The 23,912-nt window shown below is 43.2% G+C and overlaps 1 protein-coding gene across 8 annotated transcripts in view; it reads left to right on the top strand.

Moving 5' to 3' along the window:
* PLEKHS1 (pleckstrin homology domain containing S1) overlaps positions 1-9,483 on the top strand; it is a 48,227-nt gene extending 38,744 nt beyond the window's left edge. For 4 of the 8 annotated variants that reach the window (XM_084846170.1, XM_084846172.1, XM_084846173.1 and 1 more), the window contains 3 exons: positions 1,642-1,777; positions 6,708-6,793; positions 7,273-9,481. In XM_084846170.1, the coding sequence (XP_084702296.1) occupies positions 1,642-1,777; positions 6,708-6,776 (205 nt within the window). In that variant the 3' untranslated portion in view covers positions 6,777-6,793; positions 7,273-9,481. Of the gene's footprint in view, positions 1-1,641; positions 1,778-6,707; positions 6,794-7,272 lie in introns of all 8 variants that reach the window. The other 4 variants (XM_084846175.1, XM_084846174.1, XR_014789488.1 and 1 more) reach the window with 3 other exon arrangements.
* The last annotated feature ends 14,429 nt before the right edge of the window (positions 9,484-23,912 follow it).

The following is a 23,912-nucleotide window of genomic DNA, read 5'->3' as shown; positions in this document are numbered from 1 at the left end:
TGGAGCCCTAGATCTACCAAATATAGGGCAAGGAACAATGGATTTAAGTTACAGGAAAGGAAATCTAGCACTAAGTAACCCTTTAGACCAAGCCAGCAGTCTGCATTAAGTCTGCATTTGATGACTGCAGAATCTCCTACTTAACGCAATATTTTCTTTAAAAGATTATTTAGGTAGATAGCGTCTTGGCTCAGGGCATGCAACTGAAGTGGATAATCCATGGGATTTTCTCCAGAACCATAACTCTGTGTGAGTTTAAACTTCTAGGACTAGGGCGCTACATTAGAATGTCATCATAAAAATGTTCAAGCAAACGCTTAACCCTCAGGCAACTATGTGCTTGGACTTTTGGCTTAGATAATTAAACAGAACCATCATAGATTATCTACCGACATTTCCACTGAACTTGGTATTGTGTTCTACCAAGTGGAAGCTGGTGGCTCCAATTTTGGTGGGGCTATGAATCCATTCTGAGTTTCAGTCAGAACCAGCTAGAACTCTAAAGGAGCTATCCAAGCTGCTGAACCCCAGCCCCTAAAATAGGTTCGGCAAAATAGGTTCGGCCACCAGCCTCCACTGGTTTATTTATTTATTTATTTTTATTTATTTATTTCATTTCTATACCGCCCAATAGCCGAAGCTCTCTGGGTGGTTTATTTATTTATTTATTTCATTATTTATATGGTTCCACCTGCTTTTCAGGACTTCAACAAAGCTAGAGGCTTGTATACCTGCGATTATTTAATTTACTTCAAAAATGCATATCCCACCTTTCAACAGTGTTTAACCGGGTTCACATGATTGGGGAGGGAAAATAAGTCACCCCCCTGCATGCCTGTCACAGACTGCCTAATTACCATAGTTACCCTCCCTGAGTGCAGCTCATTGTGACATCTGAGCCCAGCAAGGGTGGGTGGCAAGGTTGCATGGTGGTTTGTAAACCACCCCTACCACTCACCCTCGCTGGGTTCAGATGTCACAATAAGCTGCACCCAGCGAAGATAATTATGGTAATTGGGTGGCCTGTGTCCAGCGTGCACTAGGCAGGAAAACAAACCAGAGTATCTTATTTTCCCTCCCTGATCATGCAAACCTGCCCTATGCATCAACTGAGAGAACTCTTAAAGAATGAGGGCAAGTTTGCCATAGTAAATTCAAAAGCATTAATGTAGAAAAGAAATAAAAATCCTGGGCTCACAATCATTTTGGACCTGGTTCTTTCAGCTAACAAACTACTTTTATTAAGAGAACCAAGTTGCCCAAAGCTGCTACTCATTAATTTGTCTTCAGGTTCATGGTAAGGATCAGAAATGAGTATTCTTTTTGGTTTCTAATTTTCCTCTGCTAATAGCCAAGAGACGTTTCTGAGTCCCATAATGGACTGTAGTGTTGTGCCCCAATGTCACCCTGTTTCTGATAATATCATCCCATTTTACCTCCCCCCACCCTTAGATATTACCTGATTTTAATTTATTTCTACTGCTGGTCTAGATTATTTGACTAGCTGTCAGCTTCATTACTACTCTTAGGCATTTTTTAATGCCATGTTACTAGATGTTTGAGATCAGGAGGTGTCACAGTGATGAATGAGATGCCTAATCAGTTCATGCTCTTTGCTGTCTTTTCTCTAATCCACCACAGTGTTTCCCAGTGGAAAGACCCACACCGATTGGGATGTATATTTCATCAAGGTGATTATATGGTGGCTGTGAATGACTTGCACATCAAGAGCATGGATGAAATTTATTTGTTCATAAGTAGATCCACAAGAAAGGAGGTAAGGCTGGTGATGTACATTGTTAAGGATAAAGAACCAAGCAGTTAATTTGTTTGGCATTATATATTTATTCAGGATATTTGTATACTGCTTATGTATTTTTTAAATCTCAAAGTGGTTTACAGTATTAAAACATACATCCAAAAATACCAAAATAACAATAAAGATAGATAGATAGATAGATAGATAGATAGATATCTGCAGAATTGGTGCGACTGGTCAGGGAATGCCTGAGTTAAAAGTGTGAGTTTTAATAACTGTCAGAAACACTGTACTGTTGGTGTCTCCTGAATAATGGAGTGGGGGGATTCCAGAGGATAGGTGCCACCATAGAGAAGGGCTGTTTCCATAGTGCTGCCAGATGATATTCCATTGATGACATTCCATTAGTCGCAGCACGATCAACAAGGCCCCTCTGAAGATCTTAGATTTTAGAGATCTAACAGGTCTATATAGGTCCTTCAAGAACTCCACCTTAGTTGTTCAGTAATTACAAGTAATTATATTAGTAACAAGACCTTGAACATGGCTTTGTAGCAAATAGGCAGCCAATGCAGTTCTTTCAGCACAGGTGTAATATGTGCTCAGTACCCTGGCTGCAGCATTCTGCACCAGCTGCAGCTTCTGAGCCAGTCTCAAGGGCAGCCCCAAATACCAAGCATTACAGCAATCCAATTGTGAGGTTAGCAATGCATGAATCATTAGTTCTAGAGCTTGTCCAGACAAAATTTTTCAGACAAAACTATTGCCAACCATTTTGTGTTTCACCACTAACAATCTGGACACTTATATGATTGTCAACAGCGGGCAGCTAGGAATTTCCCACCAAGGTAATCTTCAGCTCCCAGTTTTCGTTTGAGCACGGGTTCACTGAAGCTTGGCCATGGAATCTCTTTTTAATGCTCGAGCTTTGGAAAATAAAGGAATTGAGAGCACCTTTGACCATGTATAATAAAGACTCCAGCCTCTTCAACGAACAAGGTTTTTAAAATGGCAAGTGTCCTTAATATAGGCAAAAGTAACAACTGGCTTCATAGAATATTCATGACCATTCTAACTGCTGCAGAGGAAGATCAGCCATTCAAACTATGAAACCTCTGTGAAAGAAGTTTTATTTGGGACAGGATACAAATCTCACACAGCGACAAGGACAGCCTATGCCAGCCTTCCCCAGCCTGATGCCGTCCAGGTGTTTTGGACTACAAGTCCCATCACCCCGACCATTGACCACGCTGATGGGAGCTGATGTCCAAAACTTCTGGAGGACGCCAGGTTGGGGGAAGCTGGCATTGGCTCTTCCATTGGTCAGAAGAGAAAGATACATATTTATTTATTTATTTATTTATTTCATTTCTATACCACCCAATAGCCGAAGCTCTCTGGGCGGTTCACAAAAATTAAAACCAAACAACACACAATAAAACAATTTAAAATATATAGAACATTAAAACCACAATATAACAATACAACCACAATAAAACCTAGCAGCAGTGCAGGAGTTTAAAATACAGATTTAAAAGAGCAAAGCTAAAAATTTAGAAAGCTAAAATGCTAATGATTCATAAAATGCTTATGAAGAAGTTCTGAGCAGACAAGGAAAGTGCAACCTGAGTTATTGAGTGAGAGGGGGCCCAGGAAGCAGGGCAGGTATGTGGCAAATTGTCTAGTAGGAAGGGTTGCTGAAAGAAGGAAACAGTAGGCAGGCAGAGGCTGAGAAGCAGGAGGTACTAGGGAAGGAGAGAGCAGGAAAGCCAATTAAAAAGTAGTGCTGGGTAAAAAATCTTCATACTGGTCTGTCTAAGGGACAGAGAAGATTGACTATCTGCTGTTGGAAAGGAAGCTGGAGAGAGGCACTTAGATATTGTGCCAGGCAGGTGGATTCCAGATTTTTATTTGAAACACTCAGCCAAATCTTATTCTTTCAGTCTTAGGTCAGCTCTTAAGACTCAAGAGCAAGACTTAAGAATTGGCCTAAGGGAGCTCTTCTCTTTTCCTTTGGACTGTGGCAATTTCCATTGTGTAAGACTGTATCATTAATAACAATTTAATGTGGTTTGGCATAGGCGATCGTAGCCAGCCACCATTCCTGAGTCTAACCTCAGGGTAGGGTGCTCGGGTGTATTGGTTCAAACACCTGGCTCATCATGTGGGTACTTTCACCTTGTGGTTCTTGGTAAAAAATAGTCATGTTTTGCATACATTGGGTTATTCTGAAATAACTAGAAAGCAAGTGTGTGGTTTGGTTTTAGACCCATGCATGCTGATTTTTATCTATACCTTGTTCCTGATTCCCCAGTATTAATAGCCCTGGTTTTTTGGGTGGGGGACACAGCCCCACAGTGTAATCATGAACACTAACTGAAAGCCACCACACTCTTCATCAGCTGTGCATATGCTAGCCACAACCTGCTTAGAAGGCATAGTACATTTGGTGGGCAGGGTATCTTGTTACATATTACACACACACACACACACACACACACACACACAATCTCTCTCCTTAGGGCCAAATTAGACAGGACAGGACAGCCACACCCAATTCTGATGTGAAGTGTATAGGAGAAGAGAGCAGAATTGATACTCCCCTGTCATTTGTTGTTGTGCTCTTTTGCTGCAAACAGTTTTCTCAACAGTCTGGCTCCCTTCTGGAATCATACCTGAGCTGGAAAAAAAGATCCTTCAAGCAATGGAGGTTGGCAAAGAGAGGCAGGGAAGAGGGTGGTAGTTTCTCTCTCACCCTCACAGTTTGTTTCATGTTAAAAAAGAGAGAGAGAGGGAGAGAGAGAGAGAGAGAGAGCTTCCCCCACCCTGCTTTATGTGTGACCAGGGCAGACACATGAATAAATACAAGTAGCTGCCCCACCATACCATCTACCTTGGCCTTTAGTTTCTGTGGCTAAGGTGGATAAGGAAGGCACAAGAAGCCATTCTTACTGCTGCAGGGCTGTGTTATCCCATCCTCCTCCCAAGTGAATGGTTCTGACAGCAATGGCAGTAATTTTGCAGGGCCAGCTGCCAGAAAGACTTGTTGTGATCCAAGACATTTTGCTATCTGAGGCAGAGTAGCAGATGGCATTCCACCACCACCACCCAAGTCAAGGTGCAGAGGACCCAAAGTCAGCCAAGTTATTTTGGCACCTGAGGCTGAAAATCTCCTAAGCACCACTTATGCATCACCAAAAAAATGGACAAAAGAGGGCACCAATTTGCATAACATTTGTATATGGTAACAAATAGGTATAGATGCAAATTTAGAAATAGCTATAATTTAAATAGAAGTACAAAAGATTGTGACCTGTGTGCCTGCTCAGTGTGCTGTCCAGGCGCTAATAGCTGATGGGCAAATTCAAGGCACTTGCTGTACCTCCTTATGATTCTTTGACATTAAATTGGACTTGGACTGGACAGTGCTTCAGATAGAGGGCTCTCCTCTGTAAAGCAGGAGCGCTGGCCACCCTAAGGACCTCTTCCCTTCCCTGGCAGTAAAAATATAACCATCATAAACTAACAATTTGCTTTCATGACACCCAAAATCTGCTGCATGAGGTGCCTCACTCTGCCTAATGGTAGGGATGGCCCTGTGTTGCTGCCAGGAAGCATGCCACCCTCTGATCTCCTGGGGCCTCATCTACTGGAGGAGGGACACTCTCAGTGCCAGAGCACAAACATTGCATGCAGATTATTTATTTATTTAGTTAGTTAGTTAGTTAGTTATTATATTTATTTATATTCCGCCTTTTTCCCAATACTGGGACTCAAGGCGGCTTTACAACGTTAAAACTGCTACAATTAAAACCTATAAATAGAAATATAAATACAACTGTATAAAAGTTAAAAATATAATTAAATCATCAATATTACAATTGTAAAGATATTAAAACATTAAAAGACAACCAGAACAACAAAAATGGTATCCATACGTCGCATTTTCCCAGGTCCAGAGTAGTTATCCCCAAAGGCCTGCTGGAACAAAAAAGTTTTTGCATGCCTGCGAAAACATATCAAGGAGGGTGCCACTCTCGCCTCCCTGGGAACGGAGTTCCAGAGCCTTGGGGCAGCCACCGAGAAGGCCCTCTCCCGCGTTCCCACCAGGCGTGCCTGTGATGATGGCGGGATGGCGAGAAGGGCTTCCCCTGAAGATCTCAGGGCACGAGTAGGCTCATAAGGGAGAATACGGTCTTTCAGATAACCTGGACCCGAGCCATATAGGGCTTTATAGGACATAACCAGCACTTTGAATTGTGCCCGGAAACAGACTGGGAACCAGTGAAGCTGTTTTAACAGGGGAGTTGTATGCTCCCTGTAACCAGCCCCAGTCAGCAGTCTGGCCGCAGTTCTTTGCATGTAGTTTCAGTCCCTGGCATCTCCAGCTGAAAGGCTCAAGTAGCATGTGATGTGAAAGACCTCTCCTTGAGACCCTGGAGAGCCACTGCCACTCACAGTAGACAATACTGGGACAGAGTCTGACCTCAAATAAGGCAACTTTTCATGTGCTGCTGGTACCCAGCTAGCTGTGCCACTGCCTTGAAATCCCTTTAACCTAGGAGGTCCCGCATCTACATAGCAATGATAGTGCAATTGCCGGATTTTTCTGCTATGCAGGACTCTGGGCCTGGCTGGCAGGAGGATTTTTCAGACCACTCACTGTAAGTCTTCACTACCCTTGGATTTCTCATGGTTTCCATCAGAATTCTGATGACACCCAGCTGCATAAAGCTGTCTGGCAGCAGAATTCATTGCTGCTGCAAGGCTAAATCAGTAGGATTAGATACTCAAGTCTGCAATGTATATTGAGGAAAAAATATTAATGTACAGTTTATATATACAAAGTGGCTAGCCCATTATATTAGTAAGACAAGATATGGCCTTGTAAGCTTTAATGGATAATCATTGTAATCATTTCTTCCCCACACCCTTCCTTCTTCTAAAGGTAAAACTGACAGTATGTCGGCTGCCAGACTCCGAGATTTTACATGCTCAAGGATGCATGTGTTCCTAATGGAGAAAAAGAGCAATGTAAGTGTGTGACAAGCCTACCTGTTGTTATATGCTCTCACTGCCATGATAATCTACATTTAGAAATTACTGCTAAAAAGCCCTAGAAATGGAATGTGTTGCCAAGTAAGAGAAAGAGAGAGAAGAACTATTTGCATCTAAACTTTAGGGAAGTCAGCCTGTTCTGTTTGTGAGGGTGGTTCATGCTAATATTTTACCAACTAACTGAACGACCAGCAGCTAGTGGCAAAATGGTCTTGAAATACACCGGAAATTTTATTAGTTTCCAAATGAAGAATAGGAATTGTGGGGAAATAAATATACTCTATGAAAGGTAGGGATGCATGCCAAAATCCAGTTTAAACTGCACAAAGTGACATGGATTGAGCATGTGCAAGGGCTTACATCATGTCATACATGGCATACTGGAAACCTTGATGCAGGCTTCTTTGTGAAAAGGCAGGATCCAAATATATTTTTATTTGTTACATCTGTTGCAGAATCACCACTGAGTAAGATTTGGGGCCAAATACAAATGAAGAGTCAGACATGGATACAACAGTGGCACACACACAAGAGTTTATGAAAACACAAGGACTTGATAACAACAATGTTTTCAGCTTTCCCATAACAGCATTGTGTGGTGCTACTTTTCGTCCTTGGCTTATCTTTGACCAGAAACCTCAGTTTGCAAGATATCCTTTCCTTTCTTATGGCAGTCTTCTTTTGTAGCATTGACTGAACTGTGTCAGACTCTGGGACAGATTGTATTCCCTTGAAAATTTTCAAAGTCTTAGTATTCAGAAGAGTCTTTCATCCTTGTAAATATCCATGAATGTATACCAAAGTCTTTCTGGAAGAGTCTGCATTGTTGATACTGTTGCTTGGCCCCTTTTCCAGATCTACATATCCAGGAACAGAGGCCTATGCTGCCACCCAACATCTAATCTATATTCCCCACTGTGGTATCAGTATCTATCTGGCAACAGACACACATATATACCCCTACCTTAAAGCCAAGTTGGAAGCCATTCTGCAGGCAATCTCCGCTTGCTGGAGTTGATTGGCAAATAGAGATGTTAGAGAATTCCGCCATGGACTCCAGTGAGGCCGGATTCTTTAGAATCCAGCCCCCCGGAGTCCATGACAGAACGGAGCAATCCCCCCCGCCACCCCGCGGAATCCCCCCGGGATGGAGCCTACCTTTGTCGGCCATCCGCTGCCCCACAAATGGCTACCCTGGTCTGCGGCTGCCATTTCCATTCTACTTTAGCTGTGATAGGCTATGTAAGTATTTACATCTCCTATCATGGCTAATGCAGGGATGCCATTTGCGTCCCTGCGGTAGCTGTGATAGGCTACGTAAATATATATGTAGCCTATCACGGCTACCGCAGGGATGCAAATGGCATAGCGGCCGCCATTTGCGTTCCTGCCTTTTGCCATGATAGGCTACATAAATATATACATAGCCTATCATAGCTACCGCAGGGATGCAAATGGTGGCCGCTACGATGGCCGCCATTTGCGGCCGCAGCCCAGCAGCAGACAGAAGTCCGGCTGCAGGCAGACCTGGCCAGTGGCTCCATGGGCTCCCTGTGGAGCGGGGCTGGCCGGGGAAGATTCTGGGGGGGAGGGAAGGATTGCCTCCCCCCCCCAGCAGACGGCCCCAGCGGAATGGGGTAAGTAATCCGTACACCCCTATTGGCAACCTACCCTTTTAACCTCTATTTATGATGTAAATATAGTCTTAAGGTTAAAGTAGTTACTTGACTATTTATGGAGTGAACACATGTATACACTAGACATTCCATGAGTTAGCGATTTCTATCGTTGAGAAATCTAGCAGGATGGATTCCATGCTTGCATGTCAACTTCACATTTTTCCAGAACAAAAGTTTATGTCACAGGTGTTGTGCTTGAGATTCTGCTTGTGATCAGGACTATTAAAAAATACTGGATAACCATTAAATCAATATTAATCTATTAAAGTAAGCACTAGTATTTCAGAGAAACACAGGTTCTGTTGGTTTAGATATCTGGAGATTTAAAATCTTATATTTTATTGTTTTGTTTGTTTTGTTTTTGATGTATGAAATATGGAGCGGAGAATCATATGGTCTGTTAAACAGAAATTTGCCAAGTTACATATGATACTGTTTTGTACAAAATCATAGCTGTAAGCCTGTAACAGACAACACTATGCTAAATCAGTTGGCTTCAGGTAAATGGAACACACTTTATATTCATTCAGCTTCTGCAAGACAATATCATCAGAAGATCATATGTCCCTACAATTTTTTTGTGGCTTGTCATGCTTATAAAGCCATCCATCTCTATGTGAAGAAACTGAGCAACAACAACGAGAAAATCATCATAGTAGAAAGATTGCATTTAGTGGGATGGTGTCTTAATTTTAATAATTTATTTTTATTTAAAACATTTCTATGGTTTTCGTATTAAAATTATAGAGTGTTGTTGTTCAGTCGTTCAGTCGTGTCCGACTCTTCGTGACCCCATGGACCATAGCACGCCAGGCCTTCCTGTCCTGCACTCTCTCCCGGAGCGTGCTCAAGTTCATATTCATTGCATCCGTGATGCTATCTAGCCATCTCATCCTCTGCCGTCCCCTTCTCCTTTTGCCTTCAGTCTTTCCCAGCATCAGGGTCTTTTCCAGAGAGTTTTCTCTTCGCATTAGGTGGCCAAAATATTGGAGCTTCAGCTTCATTATCTGTCCTTCCAATGAGCACTCAGGGTTGATTTCCTTTAGGATGGACTGATTTGACCTCCTTGCAGTCCAGGGGACTCGTAAGAGTCTTCTCCAGCACCACAGTTCGAAAGCATCAATTCTTCGGCGCTCAGCCTTCCTTATAGTCCAGCTCTCACAGCCATACATTACTACTGGGAAAACCATAGCTTTGATTAGACGGACCTTTGTCGGCAAGGTGATGTCTCTGCTTCTTACTATGCTGTCTAGGTTGGCCATAGCTTTCCTCCCAAGGAGCAAGCGTCTTTTAATTTCATGGCTACAGTCACCGTCTGCGGTGATCTTGGAACCCAAGAAAGTAAAATCTGTCACTGCTTCCATTTCTTCCCCTTCCATATGCCAGGAAGTGATGGGGCCAGATGCCATGATCTTCGTTTTTTTAATGTTGAGTTTCAAACCAGCTTTTGCACTCTCCTCTTTCACCCTCAACAAGAGGCTCTTGAGATCCTCTTCGCTTTCTGCCATTAGGGTGGTATCGTCTGCATATCGGAGGTTGTTGATAATTCTCCCAGCAATCTTAATTCCGACCTCTGATTCATCCAACCCGGCATTTCTCATGATGTACTCTGCATATAAGTTAAATAAGCAGGGTGACAATATGCAGCCTTGTCGTACTCCTTTCCCAATTTTGAACCAATCGGTTGTTCCATGTCTGGTTCTTACTGTTGCTTCTTGACCCTCGTACAGGTTTCTCAGGAGACAGGTAAGGTGGTCTGGTACTCCCATCACTTTAAGAATTTGCCACAGTTTGTTGTGATCCACACAATCAAAGGCTTTAGCGTAGTCAATGAAGCAGAAATAGACATTTAGAAATAGACATTTTTCTGGAATTCTCTTGCTTTCTCCATGATGCAGCGAATGTTGGCGAAAATTATAGAGTAGCTCACCACAATTTAAAATCATAGAGTAGCTCACCACTCCCTTCATATTAAAATTATAGAGTAGCTCACCACAATTTCTAAATGATATAAAATAAAACCATATAAATTACCACAACAAAACAATAACGACCAGCAACAACCATCAATAAAGAAACAGCAGATTTAAAGACAATAAAAGACGGTGGATTAAAACCAGCTAGGTAGCATACTGGAAGGCCTGGGCAAATAAAAAGGTCTTTGGTACCTAAAAGACACTATGCTTAGTGTCAAGTATGCTTCCCTGTGTAGGGCATTCCACATGCAGGTTGCCTTGATAACAATGCGCTCTTTCCAGTCACCACCTGCTTCACTTCAGAAGGTGGGGGATTTGGAAAAGGACCTCTGATAAAAATCTTAATGTCATTGTTCAGGAAGGCTCACGTGATAGAAACTATCCGTTGGTCTCAAGACATTTACAGACAATCCTATGGCTCCAAGACAGTGTCTGCAGGGCCATAGGATATTTTGGGTTCCTGGATCCAAGGTCAGAGGCAGTGTTATGTCCTCAGAGTTGGGAATTTGTGCTCCCTGCCCCCTCCCCCTACCCTAGCCCTAGCAGCCAGGGCAGAGTATAGTTGGTGGTACCACAAATTTTGCACTTTTCCCCCCTGTATTTCTTCTCAAATGTTTTATTGGCTGTAGTTCTAATGTGAGCATCTCTTGGTTTTAGCCAGAAGTGTATTTCATAGTCAAATAGTAGTTGAGGTCTTGGTTTTAAGAAATGGTCAAATTTGGTGGTGTTGCTGTTACACAGAAGGGGCTATTCAGACTGCTGGAGTGGAGTGGAAACACAGAGGAGCACAGTCTGGGACATTTTTTCATAGCAAGAGATGGAGTGCCAGGCTGAAGGATCCTCCTGGCTCTGGCAAGTGAATGAGGTAATAACAAGGTTTTCAAAATTAATGCAAATTAGCATAGAGGAAGTCAGTGAAAGAGGAAAATAATAAAGAAAATAATATTTTTTTTCTTCTTTGATTGAGTTCCTACTTCATGCTGCCAGTTTCAATGATAACACTCCATCATTGTCACTTGATTCCCATGTGGTCTCAGTAGCCAAGAGCTCCTTTTATCAGTTTAGGTTGATATACCAGCTGCAACACTATCTGGACAAAAAGCCTGGCAACAGCTATCCATGCTCTGTTACTGGATTACTACAATGTGTTTACATGGGGCTACCTTTGAAGACAGTTTGAAAACTACAGTTCAAAATAGAGCTGCGAGGTTACTAACTGGGACTGGCCATATAATCATGTGACACCAGTGCTTCATCAGTTGCACTGGCTTCCAGTCTATTTCAAAGCTCAATTCAAAGTGTTGGTGTGAAAGCCCTAAATGGCTTGGGAGGGACCAGAGTATCTAAAGGAATGACTTCACCTGTATGTACCTGCTCAGACTCTTAGGTCATCTTTGGAGACCCTCCTTCGGGTGCCCCTGCTGAATGAAGTTAGGTGGGTGGCTACAAGAGAGAGGGCCTTCTCAGTTGTGGCACCCCCACTTATGGAATGCCCACCCCAAAGTGGTTCACCTGGCATCTACATTGTTAACTTTTTGGCACCAGGCAAAGACTTTTCACCAGGCATTTTAGGGAACTAATTCTAGATTTTTATGGCTGTTCATATATATATATATATATATATATATATATATATATATATATTCCTATGCTGTTCGTTGTTTTGTATTGTATTGTATTCTTTTAAATATTTGCATGGTATTTTATATTTTCAATTGTTTGTATTTCATTTAATCTTTTAACTATTTGTTATCTACCCCAAAAATGTTTGTTACTGGATGGATTAAAAATATAAATAAATAAATAAATAAAATTACAGGTTTCATTACATAGCAGGCCATTTCAAAAGACGTCAGCTTACATATTAAGCTGCCACAACCTTTTTAGATTTATATCCTGTTAAAGATCAACATATGTATCTCTGTTAGGACTCAATAGTGGTGTTGTCTTAATAAGATGATCCTCACAGGGAACTTTGAACACGTGGAGCCGTTCCTGGAAACGCTTCTGGCATTTCAAGTTTGCCTTGTGTATCCAATATTAAAATATGCTGTGTGTTTTTTTAAAGGGCTGCTGCCAAGGGTTCAGAATCTCTAAAGTCTCTGTACTATAACCAAATAAATCCCATCTGTGCTGTATGAAGACATCAGTCAGAACAGATTCATCTGTCTCATTATTGTCTTTTCTTTATGACACTGTAGTTGACTATCTCCTGGTATACACCAGTTAGGGTTGCCAGGTTGTAAGCTGGAGAGTGCTCAAACACCTGTATACCCCTGATGCAATGATAGGGCACAGGGCAGGAATGGCTTCTGATCATTCTCTCCTCTGCTTGCTGTGATGAGCAGGACTTCAGATCGACTTCTCACTTGGCTTGGCTTGGCTTGGCTTATTGGCCACTGAGAACAACAGGCAAACATCCTTCTTAAGAGAACACACATGTTTAGGAAAACTGTTGCTTCTTTCAATCTGCATTCTTGACAGCATCATATTTATTTTGCTACAAAAACTACTTTGTTTCTCTGAATACTTGGATCTTAATGTTAGGTGCACCATTCCCAGTGGGTAAAATTAAGTAAAACAATCTATTCCTAGGGTCTCCAACATGATGCCTGTGGGCACCTATGTGCCCATGGACACCTCTCCTGGCAACTGCGAGGCTCCCTGCCTCTCCTGATTTTTATTGTATTAAGATTTTAAAAAATAATAAACTGGGAAGCTGGCATGCTGCAGAGCAAAGGGCTGCCCTCCAGTGCCATCTTTGGGTTCAAAAGAAAAGTTTTGGAGCTAAGAACCCACCTCTGCCTTGTTGTACTTAGGTTCTTGGGCAAGTTACTTTTCTCCTAGTCCCACCAATTTGTCTTCTGTGAAATTAGTGTTTTGTGACCAGCCATGCCCAGCATGGCAGCCATTTTATATATGGGCAAGCCTCCTCATGTGACAGCCATTTTGTGCACATGCCCACGAAAATCTCAAAATTCCAAATGTGCTCACCGACCCAAAACCTTTACTCAATATCTTACATGATGGTTACACAACTTATAACTGTGTGATGGATCTGCAGTTTACAATTGCTTCCTCCAAACATAGTGTTTTGTGCTAGTTAGGGGTAGTTCTCACTCAGATGGTAAACCTATACCTTCTGACTTCAGGTGGAGATGCACATGATTGAGTGTATCTCTATCATATAGAAAACTAGATGTCAGGGAACATCTTATTTACTATGGAACATCTACTTTTCTGTGTAGAGGAAATACTTGTGTAGAGGAGCATTCAGTCATGTAAACCCCTGTGGAAACTGGTGCCTCTGATGTCAGTGGGGTGGTGAATCCAATCCATGTTTTAGTCAGAACTCTAAAGGAGCTATCCAAGGTGCAAAGCCTGATCGTTGAGGTAGCATATAGCCATCACTACTAATAGGTATTGATAGCCTTGGCATCCATGAATTTGTTTAATCCCCTTAGATGAAATTTCGTGGGAACTCTCTGGAGTGATAAGTAGTATGAGACATGTGGAAAATGAGATGCGATAGCATCTGCTAATCTAGGATGTAAATGGCAGCAATTGTTCTCTTCTGATCCTTAGCAAATTCTGTATCTTGCAATCTACCTAATTGATTAAACATCATTTTTTATTTAACTGCACAATCCTTTCAAATCATTAATGATTAGTAGTATGGGAGTCGCAGCTTTAATTACAAGTGCACATATAAGTTCTTTATTTCCTTCTTCCAAAAAGGTTTCACAGTTGCTTCTTCAGCCACCCACCCCACATACCTTTTCGGTTGGCTTCACTCCAAGTGTTATACTCCACCAGTGTGATAATTATTACTCTGAAGGTTTTATTTGTTTCAGTTGCTTGGTAACGTGACAAAGTGTGTTTGTGCATTCACCGGATATGCAATTTTGTGAGTGCACTGGAGTGCTTCTGAGGACCTACAGCTGTCATCCAGAATTGCTCATTGGAGCTCACTGGTGCCCTTTTGGAGGATGGCATCTACTAGAGGGGTTAAATCAGGAGAATGGCAAAGACAGAAATAGAACAGAAAGCAGCTGTGCATTTGGCTGGGCTCAAGTTTTGGGATGTGTTTGGGATGTAAATCAGGGTACTGTTTATTCATTCCTCTTCCACAAACTCATTTTTTCAGAGAGAGAGAGAGAGAGGAATAAACAGCACAATTAATCATAATTAATACAACAAACCCTACCGATATCGCACATGCTTGTTACAGAGACAGCTGCAAATAGTGGGAGAAATACTTAACTGTTTGTCATATTAACACAAGAAATAGAGGGGGAGGGGAAATGGATGAAAAATAAATTTAGAGAATAAAGCAGAAAAGAAGGGACAAAAGGAAAGACTGGAGATGTCCTTCAGATTTCTCCAAGTTCTTCTGCTTTGACATAGAGGTTTTTAGAATTATGTATGGTGAGGAAAAAGTGGATAGAAGTTTTTCTATCTCATTATACTAGAACTTGGGGTCACCCAATGAAATTGATGGGTAGTTGATTTAGGAGTGAAAAAATATTAATTGCATAATTAACTTTGCTATTAAAAGGCAAGACACGGTTATGTGGCCATTGGCTTAGATTGGGGTAGGCAACCTTTTGGGGCTTGAAGGCACTTTGGGCAATTTGAGAAACAGTCCTGTGCACCACAACAAAATGGATGCCCTGGGAGGTGTGGCTAGAATGGGAGGTGTCACAAAGGACAACTAACTAGGGATGTACGAAAGTCACTTACCTGTTCCCGAAAGCTGATTTGAGGTGGGGGAGAGGCGCCCCGTCCTTCCCCCCCGAAATTCTGGCTGGGGGAGAGGCACCCCGTCCCTCCCCCCCCCGAAATTCTGCCTGGGTGGGAGGCGCCCCGTCCCTCCCGCCACGAATCCCGGCTGGCCGGGAATGGAAATGGCGGCGGCCATAGCCGCCGCCGTTTGTGTCCCTGCAGTGATAAATGTTTACGTAGCCTATCACGGCTGAGTTAAAAACAACAACAACCGCGCGTATGTAAACATTTATGTAGACTACGGCGAAAATAAGGGGAACGCTATTTGCGTTCCCCTTATTTTCGCCATAGTCTACGTAAATGTTTACGTAGACTAGACGTACCAAAATAAGGAACGCAAATGGCGGTGCCCATGGGCGCCGCCATTTGCGTACGCGCGGTTTGTTTGGGTTTTTTTACTCAGCTGTGATAGGCTACGTAAATGTTTACGTAGCCTTAGTCTATCACGTTTTTTTGTTTTATTTTGTTTTTTTACTGGAAATGGCCGTGGCGGCAGCCGGTCACGGTATTTTTTTAAAACCTAGGTATTTTTTTAAATCACGGTATTTTTTTAAAACCTAGCCGTGATAGGCTACGTAAATCTTTACGTAGCCTTAGTCTATCACGTTTTTTTGTTTTGTTTTGTTTTTTTACTGGAAATGGCCGTGGTGGCAGCCGATCGGAAGACTGGCCGCCGCCACCACTGCCGAACTGCCGCCGAACTGCCGCTGGAGCCGCCGCTGCCAGGGACATTCGCCCGAGGTAAGTCCCGTCCCGGGGGGGGCGGGAGGGGCAGACCGTTTTGCCACCCATTTCGGGGGGCCAAATGCGCTGGCATTCGGCCTCCCCGAGATTCGTGGAGAAATTCTCTGACATCCCTACTAACCTGCCCCAAAGACTGTGTACAAGGCAGAGGTAGGGTCTGATTCCCAACACACTAAACTCCTTTGAACCCAATTTTTGGTGCCAACAGAACCCTGTTTCACAGAAAGCAAACTTGTCTTCTTCCCCCAACCCATCCCTTCTGCCAGCCAACTCATTCCCCTCTATCTCTTTTTCTTATTCACTCCAGCTCACCACCCATATACACATTCTCTGTCTCTCATTCTCAAACACACATGCCTCCATCTATCCATCCTCCATCCAGGAACACACACACATGCACACACCCCATGAATCCATCATGAATGCATACATTCATACACAGACATCCCTCCCTTCCCTTCTTCACTGCAAGCACACAAAAAGCCATACGCATTCCTTTCAGGATCCCTTCTTGCATCTGCCTGCCATCTATATTTCCAAAGAATGTCTCTGAGCCCCACATGTGGTCCAGAGGCATTCATGGGAAATGAAGGCGACAGACAGCAGATGGAGTCTGTCACTTTGCTTTGAGGTGATCCCAGCTACCAGTAAGAAAATCTGTTAATTAAAAAAAAAAAAAAAACCAGTAGCAGAGGTAGGGTGCCTCAGCAGGTGACAAGAAAGGTGTCTGGGAGCACCCTGGTGCCTGTGGGCATGTTGCCAAACCACAGGTTAGATTGCTTTAAAAGAGGATTAGACAAATTGATGGAAGATGAGTCTATCAATGGCTATTAGCCATGATGGCTATATGCAACCTCTATGTACAGAGGCAGTATGACACTGAATGGTAGTTGCTGCTGAATGGTAGTTGCTAGTGAGTATCAGTTAGGGAGGGCTGTTGCCATCAAGCCCTGACTGTGGGCTTCCCAAAAGCATCTGGTTGGCCACTATGGCAAGCAGGATGCTGGACTAGATCAGCCTTTCCCAACCTGGTGCCCTCCCACACCAATGACAGCCATACTGGCTGGAAATGATGGAAGGTGCAGTCCAACACATCTGAGGGCACCAGGTTCATGAAAGCTGGACTGGATGGAGCTTTAGCCAGGTCTAGAAGGGTTCTTCTTAGGTTCTTAGGCTCATAACCATGGTGTAGGTCTTATTTTCATTCTCTTCTGTTTTCAGACCTTGGTAAATCATCGTCATTATTTATGAAAATTCCTAAACTAAGTGCTGTACAAAGTCAAAATGAACCGATCCCTGCCCACAGCCCCACAATCTAATTACTGTCTTAGAGCATCTCTACACTAGCCTAAAATCCCACATTTAAAAGGGGGCTTTCTCCTTCCGTTTTAAATGGAGGATCACAATAGACTCCCTTTACATGCGCTTCCTTTCCCCCCTCCCCTTTCCCCCTCCTTCTCCCCCTTATCTGAGTCTTCCATAGGTTTCATTGGTCTACCTCCTCTTCTTGCAGCTTTTCCTTTTTCACAGAGGGAACTCCAGTGGAACACAAGTGGGGTAATTTGATAGCTCACTATCTCGAATCTATTTTAAAATAGAATAAAGGTTCTTTAGTGAAGAAGATGCTCTGGAGGTTCATGATGTCGTCTAAAGGGCCCACAAACCTCTGTGAATGAGCAATCTCAATGGCAGGATAAAAGCTCCATGTGAAGAAGCCCTAATTCTCTTTATCAGCACAGCTACTACTGTACTTTTATCATGTCTAGGTTATGGCTTTGGCATCCTTGCTGATTTTGCTCTTTGCAACCCCTTCTATCAATTTGGCTTGCAGCTTTCTTGATTTGTTTTGCCTGCATATTTGCAAATTCTCTTGCTCTTCTACTTTCTTCTCCGTGTCGGCTTTCTTATCCATATGATTCCACTTACAAATATTTTTGTAAGTGTCCATTTCTCATTGGTTTTTTCTCTTCACCTTCCTTTTTGTGTTTTGTCTTCTTTGGTCTACTTCTCTGTTTTTTCTTATTTATTCAGGTCTTCGTTAATGTTTGAGTTTGGAGCTGTGCTGAGTGGGTGGGTGATACTATGAAAATTTAAGCTCCAGTGGCTGGAGACCTGGAGTTAACCAGGGCATCTAGGAAAAAGAATGTGGGAACTAATACCCAGCCAAGTGTCAACTCAAGAGTCCTGAAGCCTCTTTGCTTGCCAGTGCTTTTTTATTTTTTTCCAACTCACTTCAACCTCTGGTTCCACCCCCACCCCACCCCACCCTTGAACTAAACAGAAGCTAAAGTGAATTCAAGGATTGTTTTCCTTCTGTGCGGCACCAAATAAAGAGGTCTATGATGGGTTATTCAAGGATCCCATTTTGGAATATGCGAAAGTCATTGCTGGTGTACACTAAAGAACTAAAATTACTAGCACTGTTTGGCAAGTTGTCCACAGTAGTGATAAGTGTGACATTATCTATGATCTCATTCTCTTTTAATGTCACTTCTGGGAAGTGGTCATTCAAAAATTCATCTTTGCATGGTGTATGCTTTACTATCTGGGAAGCCAAAGAACTCTCTGCTGCTTTGTGTGACCTCTTTAAGATATGTGGGTTGGAAGCAAGTTAAAGTGGGGAAAATTTTTCCTCACACTTATTTTGTTTTACATAAGTGCTTATTTTTAGGATTTGTTTGTACTGGTTTCTATCAGCTCCATGATACTGCACCTCATGCAGATTCGACAGAATGGAAAAGTTTGGCTGGTGCCAAAGTACTCATCAGAGTCTCGATAACAAGATAGCATTGTATAAAAATGGTTAAAGGATCGAAGTCATGAGAAACAGAAAGGGCATTTCAGGTCACTTCAACTGTCCCTGTGGCTTTCTAGGACTGTATGGTGATTTTTCAGAGCAGCACACTGAAACGTTTCAGCCATTGAGTTACCTTCCAAATCCATTATACAAACCACTCTGCTCTCAAAAGGGCATTTTTGTCAACAAAGTTGGTAGTTACTTCTCCAAAACACTTGCCTACTATATTCCCTGCCTCACTTTCCCTGTGGGTACCCTTTCCATTAAGTACTTTCTACTTCCCAGACCCCACATAAGGGAAGCATCCTGTCAGGGTGGAAACTGAGCCGATAGAACCCCAGAGCAGTTCTGATTCTGAGGAGGATCAGCAATCCATGGGAGAGGAGCCAGCTCATCCCTCACAGGCACAGCAGCTGGCAGAGATTCCTCCTGCCGGCATTCCTGAGATAGATAGTGATCCTAGCAGTGAAAAAGTGTGGGAACAGGGCTTGCTAGATGCTTGACGCAGATTCAGGGAGCAATGGAGGGTGCGGAAAGGAGGCGTAGCACCCGTTTGGCGCGCAAGCAACGGCCACCTCCCGTGGACCCAAGGGAAAGAGGGAGGATCTCTCCCTAGCCCATAAGTTCAGGGTCTTCAAGTGACTCTCTTTACGTAGCCTATCACGTCTTTTTTTTTTTTAACGAGAGTGCAAATGGTGGTGGTGGTGGCAGCCGGTTGGAAGACCAGCTGCCGCCGCTGCAGAAGCTGCCGCCAGAGCCGCCACCGCTGCCGCCGCTGCTGCCACTGCTGCCACCTGGAAGATCCGCCCCAGGTAAGTCTCGTCCCGGGGGGGATCCACGGGGGGGAGGGGGGGCAGGCCGTTCCGCCACAGATTTCGGGGGGCCGAATGCACTGGCATTCGGCCTCACCGAGATCCGTGGCGGAATTCTCTGCCATCCCTACTCCTGACACATCCATCTGGAAAAGCCCTTTGCATGGGTGTTTAATTTCTGGCTTTGTCACTACCTGGATTTGCAATGGGATTCACTGGATCTGTCTTTTCACCCAACCAGTCTCTGGGCTCCTTCACATGGAGCTTTTATCCTGCTATGGAGATTGCTTATTCACAAAAGTTTGCGGGTCCTGCACACAACACAGCCCTCCTCCAGGGCACCTTCCACTCTTTATGAGCTCTACTGCATTGTTTTCCATGATGACGAAAGTCCGACATTTTCCCTCCTCCCACCACGGAGTCGATGTAAACAAGGGAATACTGTTTAAAGTCTCTTTATTGCAAATTAAACAACAGCACCACCTAGTGGCTTTGTAATGAAACACATAGACCTTATCAAGAAGTTCAGTGTTTTTTTTAAAGCCACGTGGATAGGACCCTATCCAATCCCACAAAGATTGGGAAAGCAGAAGCCCCAGTAAATTGCAGGATTTTTAGCCTTGTGTGATGAATCCCTTACACTCAATTTATGTGCCCACCCAGACATACACAAACCCAAACAATGCATGGTGCTGTAGTACAAATATGGGTTCCACAGATTTTTCCAAGGTAAATGGTGTTATGCAGTTGGCTGTCCAGATGACTGCAGGCAATTGAGCCTGTCCCCACATGGTCAGGGATTTAATAAAAGAATACTCATGGATCCCTGCTGGCAGGAAATCTCTCTCCCCTGCCTTCAGTACATGGCATCTATCAGAGTATATAGGGATGGACAAGAGACTGTGAGAAGCAGGACAGTTTTAGAAATAGACAGATTATAGATAGATAGGCAGTTCAAAATTTAAAGCTGTGAGTTTAGCAGGATCAGAAGCCTACTGGATCACCGAAAAAAAACAGCAATTTTGCAACCTGATTTCATCTGGTTTCATCTGCATATCTGTAGATATTAGATATTAGAAATATTCAGTAGATATTAGACATACCCCTTTACAAAGGCTATGTCTCTCTCATTCTACCCCTGGCCCCAAAGCCCCAAATATACTCTGTGACACTACCCCTGGACTTCTCTTTTTTGGGGGAAATAGGGAATGTGCAGAAAAGGGCAACTAAGGGCGCAATCCTATGGGGATAGGCGGCCGCCTCTGAACTCAGAGGCAGCCGCCTATCCAATGCAGGGCAGGAGAAGCACAGAGGGGATCGTTCTCTCCGTGCTTCTCCTTCCCTGAATTTGCAGCTAGATAGCGATTTCGGCTGTCTAACTGCAGGAAGACGGAGCGGGTGAGGAGGCTGCTGGATGACACATAGGATGTGTTGTACTGGCATTCCCTCCTTCCCCGCCCCGGAAAGCCCCCCAGAATGCCTCGTTTTGGCCGCTCTGCGTTCCTCTTCCAAGTGTAGAGCACGGGACTGTTCTACACTGCCTGCGAGGCAGCACAGAACGGGGAGAAGGTCAGTTCCCGGAAAACCACATTTCCTATGGCTGTCTAGCCGCTGACTAGTGGCCATAGGATTGCTCCCTTAAATGATCAAGAGGCTGGAGCATCTCCCCTATGAGGGAAGGTTACAACAGCTGGGATTGTTTAGCTTGGAAAAAAGGAGGGTAAGGGGAGACATGATAGAGGTGTACAAAATTATGCATGGTATGGAGAATGTGGATAGGGAGACTTTTTTGTCTCTCTCACATAATACTAGAACCTGAGGTCATCCCATGAAGCTGATTGGTGGGAGATTCAGGATGGATAAAAGGAAGTACTTTTTCACACAGCACATAGTTAAACTATAGAATTTGCTACCACAAGATGTAGTGATGGCCAACACTTTGGATGATTTTAAAAGGGAGTTAGATAAATTCCTGGAGGATAAGTCTATCAATGGCTACTAGTCTTGATGGCTATGTGCTGCCTCCAGTACCAGAGGCAGTGAGCCTATGTACACCAGTTGCTGAGGATCATAGGCAGAGGGTGCTGTTGCACTCATGTCCTGCTTGTGGTTTCCTGGTCGACAGCTGGTTGGCGACTGTGTCAGACTAGGTGGACCCTTTGTTCTGATCCAGCATGGCTCTTCTTATGTTCTAATGTTTTACACTGGTGTCAAAAGTGAATATTGTTTCTTGGAGAGAAATTGTGTGAGTTCTTGAGTAACCAAGATGCAGCAAATAAATAGCATTCCTGAAAAGAAATCAGAACATCCCAACAAAGCATGAAGAAGCAATTTCTTCACAAATTGGAAGTGGCAGTATAAAGAACACCTTAAAGCAACCATGAAAGAGAGTCCTTATATGAAGAGGAGAGAGCCTTGTTTGTTATGCAGCTGCAAGGGGTCAGTGCTTAGCCAGATGCCCAGAGGTGGGGTATGTTAGTAATATGTTATATTATTTATTACATTACATTACTTAATACGTTATATTACATTATTTATTACATTTCTATACTGCCCAATACCCCATCAGGTATGGCTGAGGAGGCACATGAGGTAGTTCAGGAGCTGACAAGTTTGGACTCTATGGCACTACAGTCAATGGCTGAGAATCAACTGGAATCAATCCAAAGAAAACTAAATGCTATAGCACTAGTCCTAGACTTCCCACCACGTGGGAATGTGGGTGCTCTTACCAATATAATCCCTGTCATTTCAGCATGCCCTCTCCGTGATTGCTGCACTTCCGGGCTATGAAAAGCTGCACCTGTTTAATTTCTGCTTGTCGTACGTACCGCTACTAAAAGCATGGGATCCTTGCCAGGTCAAGAAGAGAGAAACCTTCATGTTGGTGGAAGTTTCTTGCCCCAGTACATGCTACGGCTAAGCTGCCTTCCAGGAACTGGATTCTTTGCCCCACTGCTTCAACAGGTCCTCATCTTAACTAATCTTCATCTCAACTTTCTATCTCAGTTCCTTGTAGGTAAGGTGGGCAAAACACCTCTCTTCTTTGCTTCTATGTTGGATCAGGAAATCCCTTTTTTGACTCTCAACTCTGCCATGAACTCACTAGGTGGCGGTAGGCAAGCCACTCTCATTCAGCCCTCCCTCCCACAGTATGAGGGCTAATAATACTGACTTAAAACTAGATGGGCAACTAGGTGGGCAACTACTTCTGGCCTACATCTCCCAACATCTCTCACCATTGTCTATGCTGGCTAGGGCTTTTGGGAATTATAAGGCAAAACATCTGGCAGGCCACAAGCTGCCCACCTCTGAACCAGATACTGTATGTGAAGTGCTTGAAAGAGCACATAGAATCATAGAATCATAGAATAGTAGGGTTGGAAGGGGCCTACAAGGCCACTGAGTCCAACCCCCTGCTCAATGTTAATTATTGTTATTGTTATTGACATCGCCATCTTTCTTTTAGGTCATGGACTACTTTGTTTTGATTGGATGGTTAATATCTGTGATGACAGACCCAAATTTTAACTCAGGCCTCTTAGTAAGATAACCATGGTTTATCAGAAATGTGTTCCCTTAATGTGAGAGTCGATGTTTCATGACCTGGTATAATTATTTGTAGTAAAGGAATGGATGTTTGGAATAGTTTCACGTTGTGTAAACTAATTTCAGGTCTGTCAAATTTGGGTCAGTTCCAGGATCATTTTCATCCTACTGCTGTGGTTTCATGCCACATATGTTGACTTACCATATAAGTAATGTACGTCAAGATTGCAATGGGATGATTCTGCAAAGTGAGACAGTTTCCTGTATTTCTTCGCTCCTCAGTTGTCTCGCTATACGCTGTAACTGAAAGATCACAGCACTAAATAGCATTGGATTTTCCCATTATCCAGGCTGGCATATGTGTTGGTGTGTTACCAGGGTAGTGTCCCAACAACATGTTTTCCCCTTTGAGTATGTGTCCATAATGCATTACATCCTTTTCTTCATGCTATGTGAAGATATTATCTGACAACATAAGCCATTCTGATGTAAAATTAACACATAGGAACTGTATGTTTACCTAATAGAGACCTTGTATTGACAGATGATAAATGACCAAGAATGTACCCAAGAGCAAATTGTTGACTGAAGAATGCTTCAAAAGAACAGAAAGTCTAATGGCTGAACCAAATACTCAAGTAAGGTGGCCACTTATTCAGTGCCAAGAAAGAGGAAATTCATCACCAAAAAAGAGGACATAGATTTACCTAATATTTGAATATGCTAATTTACATATGTAGATGCAAATTTAGA

This window comes from Heloderma suspectum, chromosome 3 (genome assembly GCF_057233095.1).
Source record: "Heloderma suspectum isolate Gila_16-S chromosome 3, 16-S_ref, whole genome shotgun sequence".
NCBI classification, from domain to species: Eukaryota; Metazoa; Chordata; class Lepidosauria; order Squamata; family Helodermatidae; genus Heloderma; species Heloderma suspectum.
The sequence above is the reverse complement of the archived record's forward strand: the minus strand, read 5'-3'. Positions and strand labels throughout refer to the sequence as shown.